The sequence below is a fragment of the Ammodytes marinus genome, assembly GCF_949987685.1.
Source record: "Ammodytes marinus genome assembly, chromosome: 5".
Lineage (NCBI taxonomy): Eukaryota > Metazoa > Chordata > Actinopteri > Uranoscopiformes > Ammodytidae > Ammodytes > Ammodytes marinus.
This window is the reverse complement of record NC_137234.1, coordinates 34,492,593-34,508,551: the sequence shown is the minus strand read 5'-3', so window position 1 is coordinate 34,508,551 and position 15,959 is coordinate 34,492,593. Positions and strand designations below refer to the sequence as shown.

At 41.3% G+C, this 15,959-nt stretch overlaps 1 protein-coding gene across 1 annotated transcript in view; it reads left to right on the top strand.

Moving 5' to 3' along the window:
* Positions 1-15,959, top strand: part of ntrk3a (neurotrophic tyrosine kinase, receptor, type 3a) — a gene marked incomplete at both ends in the record, with an annotated part of 339,329 nt that overhangs the window by 232,156 nt on the left and 91,214 nt on the right. Inside the window, one exon of the mRNA XM_080027751.1 lies at positions 14,980-15,168. Coding sequence (XP_079883877.1) covers positions 14,980-15,168 — 189 coding nt within the window. The remainder of the gene's footprint in view (positions 1-14,979; positions 15,169-15,959) is intronic.

Below are 15,959 nucleotides of genomic sequence, written 5' to 3'. Positions count from 1 at the left end.
TGGGGCTGATTAACTGATGAGGAGCAGGTGAGTGTGGGGCAGACCAGGTGAATGTAATTAACAGGGAGTGCAGAGCAGGAGGGAGTGGCCGGGTCTGAAATGACATGAGAGTTAGAAAGGAAACCAGGAAAACAGACATATGAAAACAAACTAAATACTGGCTGAAGTTGTGACAACAATGGGGAAATGCCAGTATTCTGAGGGCTGTCCCCTCAATGCTAATGTTAACCCTGGTTGGATAAGGATTCAAATGTGTCTCTAGCACACAAGGTTAGATAACACTCACAAACACACACACACACACACCTGGTAGAATGAGGTGAATGATGCTTTGTGATGGATGCTTGTAGTCCGTCCTTTATGCCTGATTTAGATCATTTTGAGAGCTATTGGAGAGAGTGACAGACAGGGCTTATTACTGACAAAAAGGAGTGAAAGCGCAAGAGCAGACATGCTGTCAGTCACCTTATTGTGTGTGTGTGTGTGTGTGTGTGTGTGTGTGTGTGTGTGTGTGTGTGTGTGTGTGTGTGTGTGTGTGTGTGTGTGTGTGTGTGTGTGTGTGTGTGTGTGTGTGTGTGTGTGTGTGTGTGTGTGTGTGTGTGTGTGTGTGTGTGTGTGTGTGTGTGTGTGTGTTACGGTGTGTGTGTATTTGTGTGTATTTGTCTTGGATGGATGTGCAGGTGCATTTGCAAAGTGTCTGCAGAATGATGTGCAGGTTTTGGTCAGAGTGTGATGAAGTGAGGGAGACAACAGAGAGATGGAGGGTGAATCCCCCAGTAATCATACAGGCCTGAAAGAAAGGCATAATTTATACTGACTGTGTCACTGTCTTCCATATTGTGTGAAAAAGAATCTTCACTCATATTTTTTCCAGTCCAATCATCATTGCATTAATTAAAATCACTTACAAATATATCAGTCAATGTTTAGGTAACGCTGTATCATTCTCACCTTTACTCTTCAGTCACGTACAACATTTTCATATCATCTATCGCCCCGATGAAAACCCCTTTGCTTTTTGTGATTCATCAGAATCTTCAGACAGATTTATATATTTAGGATACATTTAAATCCCAGAGTAAATTATATGAATCTACCATTGTAGGCGAGACACTGCAGACAAAAACATTGTGTTTTTTTAGAACCGCTAAATGTTATGATTTTTGTCTATTTTGCTGCCATGAAAGGCCTACTTTCATACTTGTATAAATCAAAGGTCCAAAATGTACATATACAGTCATATGAAAAAGTTTGGGACCCCCTTCTAATTTTGGGGATTTTTGTTCATCATTAGCTGGGATTTCAAAGAAGCAAATTCCTTTTCATATATGACATACCTTAGGGAAACAGAAGCAATTCAGCAGTGTCATTTTGTTTATTGGAATAATAGAAAATATGCAATAGGCATCATAACAAAATTTGACTGGTGCATAAATGTGGGCACCCCAAAAGAAAAATGACATCAGTACTTAGTTGAGCCTCCTTTTGCAAAAATAACAGCCTCTAGACGCCTCCGGTAGCCTGTGATGAGTGTCTGGATCCTGGATGGAGGTATTTTGAACATTCTTACATACTAAAGCGATCCAGTTCAGTTAAATGTGATGGCTGCAGAGCATGGAAAGCCCGCTTCAAATCATCCCATAGATTTTCGATGATATTCAAGTCATTGGACTGCAACGGCCATATCAGAACATTGTACTTTTCCCTCTGCAGGAATTTGAACTGTGTTAACGGTCATTGTCTTGTTGGAATATCCAACCCCTGCGCAACTTCAACTTTGTGACTGATGCTTGAACATTATCCTGAATAATCTGTTGAAACTGGGTTGAAATCATCCAACTATCGACTTTAACCACGGCCCCAGTCCCTGAAGTGGCCACAGCATGACCAAATTTGACAGTAGGTAGCAGGTGTTTTTCTTGGAATGCAGTTTTCTTCTTTCGCCATGCAAAGCGCTTTTTATAAAGACCAAATAACTTAATTTTTGTCTCATCAGTCCAAAGCATTTTCTTCCAATATGAATCTGTCTTGTCTAAATGAGCTTTTGCATACTCCATGCAACTGTATCTGTGGCGTGGGCGCAGAAAGGGCTTCCTTCTCATCAACCGGCCATACAGATGTTTTGGTGCAAATTGCGCTGAATTGTTGAACGATGTACAGATACACAATCTGCAGCCAGATGTTCTTGCAGGTCTTTGGAGGTGATCTGTGGGTTGTGTGCAACCATTCTCACAATCCTCCACCTATGCGCTCCTGTTTTTTTCTTGGTCTGCCATGCCTGGGTTTAACTGCCACTGTGCCTGTGTCCTTCCATTCCCTGACAACGTTCCTTACAGTCGAAATTGACAATTGAAACCTTTGGGAAAGCTTCTTGTAGCCTTCCCCTAAACCATGACAATGAACAATCTTTGTTTTTCAGATCTTTTGGGAACTGCTTTGATGATCCCATTCTGTCTCACTTCAGCAGAGAGTCAAAGAGAAGTGCAACTTGCATTTAGGCACCTAAATACCTTTTCTCATGATTAAACAGACATTTCTATGAGGTTCAAGGCTTAACAACATAATCCAACTAACTTTGTGTTTAAAGTCATCAGTTTTACATGCTGTTACAGGCATTAAAATCAACAACCTACATTTTTGCACAGCCAGTTTTTCACATTTTATTTTATTTCATACAACCAAATACTGCTTTTCAAAAAATCTTTGTTTGGAAAACATCCCAGTACTTAGCTGTTCCTAGTAAATTAAAGACATACCACTTTTATCTTTTTTTTGTGAAAGCAGAGTCAATTATAATTCTGGCTGAGAGGGGTTCCCAAACTTTTTCATATGACTGTAGCAGGCGCGGCTGGCCCATAGAGGGCGCTGGGGTGCCGCCCCCCTCCTCCGACCCCAAAAAAAATTAAAAATTAAATTATTATTTTTTTATTAATTTGAGGCAACTAAACTATTTAATTTTACTTAAGAATGCACACTGAATTTATATTATGGCACTGTATTTACATTTCATGGCGAAATTCAAGCTCGAAACTGACTAATTTGACTTCTACGGGCGCCAGTTCACGGCGCCCCAAACCCTCGTTCACTCAGAGTGGCCCTATCAATTTCTATTACCATTCAGTTTTAACGGAGGGTTTGGGGCGCTAGGCATTGGCGCCCTGTAACTGGTTACCTGGCAACAAAAACAACAACATTCGGATCTACTACCGGTTGCTCGCGGAGTCGCGTGCAGTGTTGCCAACTTAGTGATTTTGTCGCTATATTTAGTGACTTTTCTACCCCCCTGGCGACTTTTTTTTCAAAACAGCGACAAGTGACAAATCTAGCTTTTTTCTGGTGTTATTTGGGACTTTTTCGCCAAGGCAAGTATCACTTTTAACTGTTCTCAACGAGCAGCGGGAAACTCCCCGGCCCCTCCCCGTCACAGAGCACTGACAGGCGGCCCGGTCCTTGCGCACCAGTCCCTCTCAGCTGCGGTCAGAGCAGGAGACACACACCTCTCTGCTCATGTTCCGTTAGCATCCCTATTAGCAGTTGTAGTAGCAGCTTCCCCCCCTCTTCTACAGTCTATGAGTAGTGCAACTCAAAATATTATGCAGTGCTTTTTTAAACTTTGAGCGTGTATGATATGATTACTGCTAGACTTACCATTATCACGTTGTTTATGCGATTGTCATGTTCATAACACACTAGAACCTCACCTATTGCCTAAGTTTGCATCATGCTTTTAGTGTGCATATTGTATATAGTTCTCTGCAAACCTATGTTGGCATCCTGCTTTTAGTGTGCATATTGTATATATATATAGTTCTCTGCAAACCTATGGTGGTGTGACGCACACAAGACATAAGGTCACAATTTGTGTTTATGTATTAATTTTATCAGTGATCATAATCACTTGTTTCCCAGCACTTGCTGATGATTTATTTCAACTTTTATTATCTCTTATTCAGTCTTTGAAGGCTTGTACTTCTGGGTGTGATACCGATTAACGCCAGAGAGAGAGAGAGAGAGAGAGAATGTTAACTTGTGTATAATTCTCAATTGTTATTTGCACTTTTAATCTTGCTGAATTCTACAAGGCAAATAAATTAAGTTAAAACCTAGTTCCACTGCCCCATTTGTCTTTGTAAGGAAATGTTCTATTTTTTCTGGGGGATCCCCCCAGACCCCCCTACATGGTTTTGGTTTATAAAATGTCAGCCCCACCTAAAAGAAAATTCACCAGCCGCCACTGGACTGTAGGTGTTCTTTTTCTACTCTACAAGTAAATAAGTAAGTATGTCAGTTTAGTCAATTGTACACAGGGCACATTTGAAATGTGTCTTTTCACATATCCCCTCTCAAGTTTTTCCCCTTCGAAAGGGGGTTATAGCCCAGAGTTAGCCATAGTACAGCGCCCCCTGGATTCCCTGATAGTTCAGATTACTCATTATATTAGAGTCTGTGTTCTAGTATAATGCCAAAGAATTGTGTTCAAATGCCCCCTGAAGAGTTCCATTTGTGGTACTTATTGCTTCCCTGCAGCATGGTTTTACTTTTTGATTGTGCAATTTTCATTAAAACACACAAGCAAGTAATTGCATCATTTGACAGGCTTTTGGTTCTATTTCAATGTTTTTTTTGTTTTGTTTTTTGGCATTTTTATGCTTTATTGACAGTGTAGAGACAGAGTTGAAATGGGGCAGAGAGGGGAGTGACATGCAGAGAACGACCGAATTGAACCCGGGTCCGCTGCTGGCCGAGGCCCAAGGGGGGGACGTGTTAGGAAAATATTTCATGTTCTTCTAACCAGAGTTGAAGAAGGAAAAACAAGTAGAAGATTTATTTCAAAGCTTATAGATGTATTATCTAAATTGAGTGAGCAGAAACAAGTAGGCCTACATGGAGCTTACTGGTTCTCAAAAAGCGTCCCCAGTAAGACTGAAGACAAAATGGTGGGACAAAGTGTTATATGGAAACAAATACATGACTATGTGTTAGAGGCTGGCCGTAGATGTTAGGCTTGGCTTGATGACGTCTTCTTCTTGCTAGTCTTCATAAGATACATTTCATGGTTTACACTACCCTGCTCATAAGAGAGGTGAAGGGAGGGTGCGGGTCGTTGCTAGGCCGGTTGCCATGTGCTGGCTCATCCCACACAAATAGTTCTCCCCTGACCTTGGGCAAAGTATCTACTGAAATGGCCTGCCTCAGTGTTGTTATGTGCACTTAAAAATGGTGAATGAATGTGAAGTTACTAAACATACAAAAGTGTATAAGTTTAAAAAGCACAAGAGTACAAAATTAAGATTTATTCTCACAGACGCCCTACCAACTGAGCTAAGGGCGCCCCCATTTCAATGGTTTTTAAATGGGATTCCGATTAAATAATTTATCACATCCTATTGCAAAAAATGTCAACACTAGTGTATTGCTGTCATACCCGTGCTGCTGCTTGAATTTTGATGCATGTCTATTCACGCTGCTATGTTATAGTGGCTTTCTCTTGTACTTTTTCACTGCTCCAAGCACACATACACTTCGACACAGGCACATTCATAAATATTATAGTTGTAAGTTGTAGGTGTGCAAATTCTTCTGTAATTACACGAAAACAAACATCTTTACCCGTTTCACACACACACACACACACACACACACACACACACACACACACACACACAAGAAAGACACACTAAATGACATGAAGGCATTATTTTAACATTAGCTGTCACTTTGATACAGTCACTGAATCCAGTATCCAATACAGGCTCTTGTCTGTTTTTTCCATATAATTATTATTTGGGGGAAACTTATTACAGTAGTTGAATCCTGCTCACTTCGACATAAAAAGGAAGTTGCTTAAGAAGGCAAAATATTGAATTGTTGGTAACGGTTTCACTATCGTGTGTTATCTATAAGAAGGGACCAAATCTTTTCACTCTGTTCTCATTTCATCTTCGTATATAGAAAAAAGTCTCACCCAAAATAATACAGATTGGTTCAAATAGCTTTCCCTGGTGACGCCACTATGTTGAAAACATCTCAATCTAAAAATATATATATTTTACTTACTTAATTACTAATGTGAGGATAATGTGTTCTAGATTGAATTCTGAACAACATTGAATTAATTAATTTTTTTAAAGCACAGTCTTAACTTTAAGTCTTGGGCTGTGTGGCCTTATTGGCACTTGTCATATTAATTTTAAATCATCATGACTATTACTCTTCAGATGTTCCATGTGGAATACATTTCAAATGAATTATTAACACTATATATCCCATCCCATGTATTAACAGTAACTGTGGTAGGTGGTGAGATTTACAACTAGAGACAGCAGCTATACTTCACATGTCTGCTGGATGAATAGCAGGCTTTAATTCCTAGTTCCTCAGCCTGTGTGTGCCCATTGGTGCAACTTCTATCAATCAACATCTGACCTTTGTGCTCCATGAAAACTGCTTAGCTCACAATTTATCTTTCTATCCGTCTCACTTTGGCGTCACATTCTCCTTTCCTGCTTCAATATTCCCTTGTGTGTGTCTGTCTGTCAGTCACTTTGTGTCCTTGCCTATCCATTAACAGCTGACTGCTCGGCCTATATGCCAGCTAGCCTGACACATAGCATAAGCCTTAGTTTGCCTGTCAATTTCAGAGAGGTCACAGGGTCTGATCTCTGCAGCAGAACAACATGTCCATCAATACACACATGTTCTTTTCAAATGTCCTCATGGAAAATACCCCAAACCTCATTATAGCGTCAGCTTTCCAATAAAGGCCGCTAAGAGGCTTAGGTGGCCTCCAGGGGCCTGTTTCAGGTAGCTGGTTTAACATACTCTGAGTTTAATCCTGCGCTCTGAGTTGGTCAACTCAGAGCGCAGGGTTGACAAGCAACTCCGGGTTTTCGGTTTCAGAACAGTGGATCAGCGTTGGGTCAATCAACTCTGAGCGTGTTCACTCTGGGTGGAGCGTGTGCGTAAAAGCCATCGTCAATGGATCGCTGATAACATGATTCACCATGGAAACAGGAGAAACAAATGATTGATCCTCCCACTTCTCCACTTCTCAAAAAAGAAAAAAAAACACCGATCCTCCCACTAGAGTTAGAAATATTAACGAATGAGCATATGGTATGGAGAAGAATTAATGGGGATATTTTTGCATAACATGATCTAATCATAACATGAACTAATCTCCTCTGCAATTCAGAAAAAAACAGAGCAAACATTTTTTGTCAAGAGAATCATTTCGCTTCCGTATGAGAAGCCATAGTCTATTTAAAAAAGTTACGCATATCAGCAGTAAAGTATTAAGCTGGCGCGGCACAGCATTGCTGACAGTGTTTTATCGCTGTATAATATGTTGGCAAGCTATAGCCTAATACTGTGCAGTAAACAGACACATTAGGTGACAGTTTCCATTTAAGAGCCTGAATTATTACCAGATCCATTTTCCTCAAGTAATAACAGTTTAAATTATTATATAATTTTATATTCATATTAGGCTATTTAACGAGGCTCGTCTGTGACTTTAGGATCGCACAAGTGAACAGTAACGATCGCGTGCAGCCGCAGCGTTACATGAATCCACCTGACATAAATCTGTTCAGTGGCACAGACGTTAAAAACCATACAATACAAATAGGTTTATCAATCTGAATGTAGAGCATGTTCACGATGTGTAAGGTGGCCGCCAATATGAACGGACCGAGGGCTGAGAACAAGGCTACTGATCAGATAAATGATCGGTCAAACGTAAAATCATCAGGAAATGATAAAATCATCCCGATGGAGATTTCTATGGAGTGATTTTGCTTCAAACTGTACAGGGACGCGTGTGACAGTGACACTCTTTCTTCAGTCGGAGCTGCAGCGTGAAGTGAAAACAAACTCAGGGTAGGTCTAACCACCTCCCGAGCAGGTTAGACCCATGGCGTATGTTGCCGCAGTAACTGACTCTCGGTTGCGCTGAACCTGCTACCTGAAACGGAAAACCCAGAGTTTCCACTAACTCAGAGCGAACAAACTCTGGGTTGCCTCAAAACCAGCTACCTGAAATAGGCCCCAGGCAGTTACGCGTCAATGAATCCAAGTCCGGTGATGAAAGTTTGAGAATTTAATAAATGAAGGCAGAATAACAACTGATGAATGAAAACATTTAGAGGGTATTGAAAACAAATAAATAAAAGATAAAGTGTGGTTACTGACGGTTGTTTAACGATAGTTTGACGGTTGCTTGACGGTAAACATAAAATATTATCAGGAGCGCCACTAACCCCCTTTGTCTCTTACACCCGCCCGCTACAAGTGCCCAGGTATATAGATTAAACCACACCCAAGTGTCAATCAAACGGAAGTGACATAAACCATCCTGTGTGTGTAACTTTTCAAAATAAACAATAAACAAATAGACCAAATGTGCATTTTGGCCCCTACACTCATTCTGAGAGCAACGGTGGAGGAACGAGGTGCTACAAACCTGAGCTGGAAATGTTGTACATAAAAACAACATGGCAAGAATATGAACCAATTTACCACCAATTCAAGAACTAGTCAAAACCAACTGCTAAATCATGTTCCAAGCTCTAACTTTTTGAAGCTGACTGCACACATTTAATTACACTTACACTTTCTATCCCATGTGATCCAGAGAGGATCAGTCAGTCATCAGCTTATTTGCAAGTTTATACCACAAAATAATGCAAAAAATAGTTTTATAGATAGAGAGAACGCTGTGTTGAGATAAAACACAGGCAAAACGAGTTTTTCTGCACGGTGGCTCACACTGGAAAGGTCTCACTGTGAATGTCACAGTGTTTTACCGGGTGACGCGCTGCTTCACTCGGACAAAGGCTTTGAGTGTTTCTAAGGTGATTTAACACCCCGATCTAGACGAGTGCTTTAACATTGTGCTTTACATTTTGCACTGCACTGTTTGCATCATGTATGAAAAAAAGCCCCACACCGGACTCTTATTTGAAGCTCCATTTTCATGCACGCACATTAGCAGAAGTGAAGCTCCTGCACCGCCCTCACGACCAGACGTGAGCTCGCATTTAAGGTTACATATCCTATTTCCAAAACAAATATGGGAAACCCCACACATTTCAGATTTCAATTTTATTTTTCATAGTCGAAAATCGATCGTTGACACATTGTTCACATCCAGCTGCTCACTGAACAAGTGAACAAGCACCGCCACACGTCCTCACACTTTTTCAGAGAGGAAGAAGCGATAACAAGGTAGAAGGGATGAAGTTGGTGAGGATGAGAGGAAAGGGATGAGGTGGGGAAGGGAGAAGGCAAAAGAATGAGGGGAAGAAGAGGGGATGGGGAGAGGGGCGAGGGAAAGTTAAGTTCAAGCACTTACGTATATGATTTTAATAAGAATTAGCCTCTGCCTGAAACATGTGTGATATTACCATGTCTATACATACATATTTATAAATATCATATATGTGTTTTAAGTTTAAGCATTGAAATAAGTTGAGACACCTTCTGGAAGAGAGGGGGACAGAAGAAGAAGCGATAATAAAGGGAGGGGTGAAGGAATACTGGTGTGATGATTCTGAATGTAGACTACACATATTGTAATAAGCATTTCCCTGCATGTAAGTGGTCCCTGGCCAGAAAAAAGTTTGAGAACCCTTGAACTAGGCTATATAGCTGCTAGCTGTATGTTTAAAGTAACATCGACTATCTTTTTCCCCCCTTCTTAATTTATGTGGCAGACCGTTAATTAGCCTTGTCGTTAACATTTTTACTTTGCCTTTGTGACATTACGTTGCCACCTCCTGTTGAAGACATCCCCAACAAGTAAAACAATCGGGTGAATTTAGCGAATATATGGACATTTCATTAAGTTTTTTTTCTGATCTGTGATGCAAATCAAATGAAAGACAAACGGAATTTAGTTTAAATATAATTTAATGACAAATGAATCAACGAGAAGTCACAAACAATACGGCATCTACTTTGATAATATCAGTTGACTCGGCTACAAAAGACGTCTTTTGCCCCATGGTTGCGCGCACATCCAGTACTGTTTGTATACAAGAAACCGGTCTATATAACCCCACTTTAAAAATACTGAACTATCCCTTTAAATATTCATTTTGTGAACAGTAAACACTCTGAAGTCAAGGAAATTGATTTGTACCCTGTTATTATTGACTGCAAAACAACACTAGAAAATCCCGCAGAGATTTTAAAAGTACAGGCCCCCCCGGCGCCGACTGCCAGCCCCACATCGGCGGCGGCCCCCCGTCAGCCCGGCTCAAATTAGTTTGCCGAACCGCCGCCTCGCTCTTCCTGAAGTGGAGTCCCAAGTTGGGGCCAATGGGACAGTTGCTGTCGTGGCATATCAGTCTTGAGGAGACATTTTGGTCAATGGCGCCCATGCTTATTGAGCTATCTCGCTAAAACTTTAGACACATGAGTATATCGATCCCCTAAGGCTGTGCACACAATTTGGTGATGATAAGTTGGAAATCCATAAAGTAAATGTCACGTGACTGTATTTCAGTTTATACAAATTAGGGAAGAAAAAAAAGAGAGCTTCCCCTATGTTGGAATCTAATCCTCTCTCTCACAAAGGTCAGAACTAGCTAAGACAGTTTGTAGTTGGGCAACAGCATACATCAACGCTGCGTCCAAAAACGCATTCTCTTTAATTTTTCTATTCTATATACTACAGCTGATCATGAAAATAATCTAGTTATCATGCAGCAAACTCTAACTTATTGCTATCCACCATACTTCTATCTCTTCTTCTTCTTCTTCTTCTTCTTCTTCTTCTTCTTCTTCTTCTTCTTCTTCTTCTTCTTCATCATCCTTCCCTTTTTTGTAGCTCTTTCTCCTCCTGCACTGTTACACATAGGCTGTGTCTCATTTAAGGGGCTGCAGCCTGCGAAGGCTGCATTTGAAGACTGAAGATTGCGTCATAGCGGCGTGCAAAGGCTTGTCCCATTTGGAAGGCTCCTTCATATGCGGCCGAGAAATGCAGCCTTCGTTTCACGGTTTTGAAGGGTCCAACAGATGTATCCTTTGCGGCCCAACATATCCCAAGATTCATTGCGTTTTTTTCAGAGATGGCATAAAATAAAATAAAAAATAACAAAACAGCAACGTGTTGCTCCATCTTCTTAACTTTTATCTTCCTTTCTTTTTTTCTTGTCTTTTCTTTTATTTCTTCTTGTCTTTTCTTTTATTTCTTTTCGTCTGGTAGGCAACTCCTTTTTCTTTTTTCCTCCGTTGACAAGGCTGTCTCCGTTGGCAGCAATCAGGGTTGCTAGGCAGCACAGGAGCGGCGAGTCGTCACGCAAGGTAACGGCTTGTTACGCAAACCGGAAATGCTTGTATACGGAGACCTGCGGAGACCGTGTCATTTAACAACGCTCGTTCGGGCTTCGGTTCGGCCTTCACGGGCTATGGCCTTCATAGACCGCGTCGACTGCGTCCTTAGAAGGATGCGGCCCCTTAAATGAGATACGGCCTTCCTTAGAAATGCAAAAATTTCACAGAATGTGCGTCCCCACTCCACGGGGTGTGCTATTATTGACGTTTTGGATTTTCCACAAGGGGGCGCTGTTATTATTACTTTTTTCTTATTAGCATAAACTGAAGTACAGTCACGTGACATTCACTTCATGGATTTTCGATCTATCATCACTAAAGTTTGTGCACATCCCTAGGGGACCTACACATGTGTAAAATGTTTTAGCGAGATAGCTCAAGAAACATGGCCGCCGTTGACCAATACGTCTTCGCAAGAGCAGCCATTAACTGGTGATTTGCCATGACAACAAGCAGTTCAGCGAATGGTTTCGAGCCGGGCCTGCGGGGGCACCGCTGATGCAGGGCTGACGGTCGCCGCTGGGGGGACCTGTACTTTTAAAATCTTCGCAGGATTTTTCTAATTTCATCATAACATCTTGCTTAACTTGCCCCTTGCTTGTATATCTTTCTCATTCCTGGTTGTTTTCATACAGAGGCTCCGTCGATGTGACATTCACTTCCAGTGCGCACTGGATTGCGGGTCAGAATTGCCCAAAAAGCATTCTGATTTCAACACTAAAATGTTGTCTGGATGTAGTAGGGCATCCGTGTATTTTCCAGCATGCTGCATCTGCCCACCAGTATTGGGACATCCTAAATCCTTTTCCACTATACTAAATAGCAGAAAGTATTGGAACGCAGGGCTATAGTCTGTCTCTCCTGTTTCCATTACAATCCTCCACCACAACAGAGCCCAAATACTGTGAAGGTCAACTGTCAGTTGTATTAGCAGCTGTAAGGCTGATGTGTTCAGTTCAACCAGAGCCTCCAGATGGCTCCTCATCCCTATAGCTCTCAACTGGTGTGTCTACTCTGGTCCCCTGGGGAGGAAGCATGGACATACACAACAACAGTCTATAGCAGCCACCCATGACTAAACTGTAATGATGCCCATAAGGAGCATTCAATTAATAAAGCACAACATAACAGAGTATAGCCAGGGAGAAGGGTTACAAGGGGATAGCAAGTCATGGATGGATGGATGGATGGATGAATGGATGGAAGGAAGGATAAAATGACTATACAGAACAGGGATGGAAATTAACACCCGCCACACGCCAAATGCGGGTAGATTTGCGTGCTGGCGTGTAAATTGTGTCACTTCACCCGCCACTGTGTCGGGTAATACTTTCCAGTCAGGTCCGATCGAATTTGCATATTTAATACATTCGTCATAAACATGATGCCAGGGCGCTGCACAGTCCCACAGTTTCTTTTTGCCTTTCTTGTTGAACTGAACTACGGCGCGATCCGCTCCGCGAGGAAATACTATCTGCGAGTTGACGTGTGGAGGCATAAGTCGACAAATCAATCGACTTACTTTGCCCCTTTTCTTCTTCCCACAGCAGAGGTTGAGGTGCTGAAAATAAAGTGAAAACTTTTCCTTTAAGCAGCAGAGCTGCCGCCGTTATGTTACAGTATTTGCATCAAAGCCCTAATGGTAATACAAATGAGATGCTTTATTTAAACGCTGTCCGTGCTTAGAGGTGATTGTAATTGTGTCGGCTGAAAACAGAAACTAACGGAGGGACTCCTCACTGTAGGCCTACAGTCCCTTGAGTCGCGCAGTCAGTTTGCCGACATGGCTTTGTGTTTTAAGGCTCGAGAGACATACAATCAGATCGCATACAAACAGGGAAGCCTTTCCCATCGATATCGCCAATGGGGAGAATACCCCCGGTAAGGTTATTATTTGAGCCTCAAACCACAGAGTTCTTCCCCGCGCAGCGGCTCGCTCGCTCACTCACTGGTGAGATCTCACGGTGAAACGCTGCTTTGCTCGGACGAAGGCATCGTGTGTTTCTAGGTGATTTAACACTAAAGCCTCAGACGAGCGTTTAACATTATGCTGCATCTTTTGCACTGCACTGTTTTTTATCAACAGTGAAAAAATGGTCCCACACCGGACTCTTATGTGTAGCTGATTACTTCATGCACGCACCTTGCAGAAGTGACGCTCCTGCAGCGCGCTCATGACCAGACGTGAACTCGTCTCGCATACACGGTGACATCTCCCATTAATAAAACGGCATAACACCCTGATTTTCAGATTTCTATTTTTAAATTCGACTTGAGCGCAAGCGGAATACCGGTCAATGGGTCGACACATTCACATCTGTAATGCATATGGAGAAAGTGATAAACACTACCACACCACCAAGACTGATCAGACCTTCATCTCTTATTAATTAATGATATGAAATGTTGATATTGTGCACAATATCAACATTTCATATCATTAACTAAAAATAAATCTAAAGGTAACTTCAATATTGTATTATAATTATTGACTAAATGATGAAAAAAAGGTGTCTGCAGGACCAGTGAAAATATACAATGGGCCAGTAAAACTCGGATCTACTGGCCAAGCGGGCCAGTTGGGAAAAAAAGTTGCATTGAACCCAGAGTATGGAGGTCAATTATAAAATGTTTTGAAATAAAGATGGCGTGTATTGTGTATCATATATAGTAAGAGTATTTGCAACTCACTTCCTTGGTAGCACCTACTTACAGTAGAAATCACTTCTGATGGAAAATATTTGTATGAAAAACACTTTTATTAGCTATTCTTACTATTGTATTGTTTAACATTAACGCATATAAAAAGATATTGCGTATAAAAAGTGGCTGGTAAAAAAGATGAGTGGCTGGTAGATTTTTAAATCTACCTGCCACAGTGGCTGGTAGACTTTTAAATCTACCTGCCACAGTGGCTGGTAGACTGTCTCTTTTGTCTTGTTTGTGCTTAGACACTCAGTGCGTTTACATGCAGACTCATAATCGGGTAACTAAACGAATAAGACTTCAACAGGACTTTTAAACTGCATGTAAACACCTTTATCCGATCTACTTCGCACACAAATCGGCACAATAACAGACAAGAGAAGTCGGATAAGAACACCTAGATAAGTCGTTCATTGTCGGCATTCTCTCTGCATGTATACAGGGATCGGACATCGCATATCGGAGTTTGCTTCTGCGCCTGCTCGAGAATCCCCGTGGAGGATTTCACAAGGAAGTGGAAGGAGACAACGTAAAAAATAGTAGGGTTATTGCATAGATAGTATATAAAAATATAAATATAAATAAATATTTATATATATAATAATTTATATATATATATATATATATATATATATATATATATATATATATATATAGAATTATTGCCGGAAGGGAACCGGACGTGGCTCTTAACCACTTGTTGAAAGGGCTACAGCCTGGCTACAGCGCCACCTAGCATAGTGGAGACAGCCATGCATCGGACATTTATCTGATTACTGAAAGGCCATGTATACTCAGACAAGTAACACGGTCCGTTCGAGTGTCTAGTTTGGTATATGTCTTAATCCAATCTAGTTGTGCCATGGAAACGCACTTTGACTGATAGTAAAGAGCCATTCATCTCATCCATACTGCCTCTCTCTGTCTGTCTAGGACCAGTAGCAGTGATCAGTGGTGAGGAAGACTCTGCCAGCCCCCTTCATCACGTGAACCATGGGATCCTCAGTCCCTGTACGCTGGATGTGGGGGCGGACGCTGTGGTGATTGGAATGACCAGGATTCCTGTCATAGAGAACCCACAGTACTTCAGACACGGACACAACTGTAACAAGCCCACTACCTGTAAGTACATCAGGGTTCCACCCTCATGAAATTCCTAGAAAAGTTATGAAATCTGTAAGGATGGGACCGATCCGAACCAATATCAGTTTCGGACTCCGATAAGGCTGCAATCTACTTATCGAATATCGGACTGACTGACAACTCCAATCTATTTTTATTTTTTTAATAGTGCATCCCTACAAATTTGAAGAAACTATTTCAAGACCTGGAAATGGTTTGTAAATTACTACGGATTTGGAAAGTTCTTTTGAATAAACTAGGGTTTAAATCATGTACATAAGAATTCCAAAACATGTGTAATGTTATGCATTGTACAGTCATTTAATAACTATAATAAATTGTGTTCTTTAGCCGTATGTATGAAGGAATAAATGCCATGGAGAAAGGTTTTAAAATTCGGAATCCCGGCCTCAGTTTTATTTAAGTAAAATGACAAGGCAAGTTGATGTAATCACATCAACGTTAAAAGAAAGTGAGAGAGTGAGCTTATTTACAGATGCTCAGTTATATGTTAATTTGCGTCTTGCCTCCTCCTCTTGCCCCAGGAATTCTTCTTATCTTGCTGTAAATTTCTTGCCGTAAATGTTGCAAAGGTCCCTGACTTGCTAAGCTGCTAGAAGCCTTGGAAGTATCTATATCTATGATGTAGGTGTTTAACAAGTAGTCCTTTGTTAGCATATACAGAACTCTCCCTTCTCCTAAGAATGTTACTCCTCTTGTCCTGGTGTGGTTTCTCCCTCATGTGATTCATGTCGGCCTCTCCTTTCTCTGTCTCGCGTCTGTATCTGAAT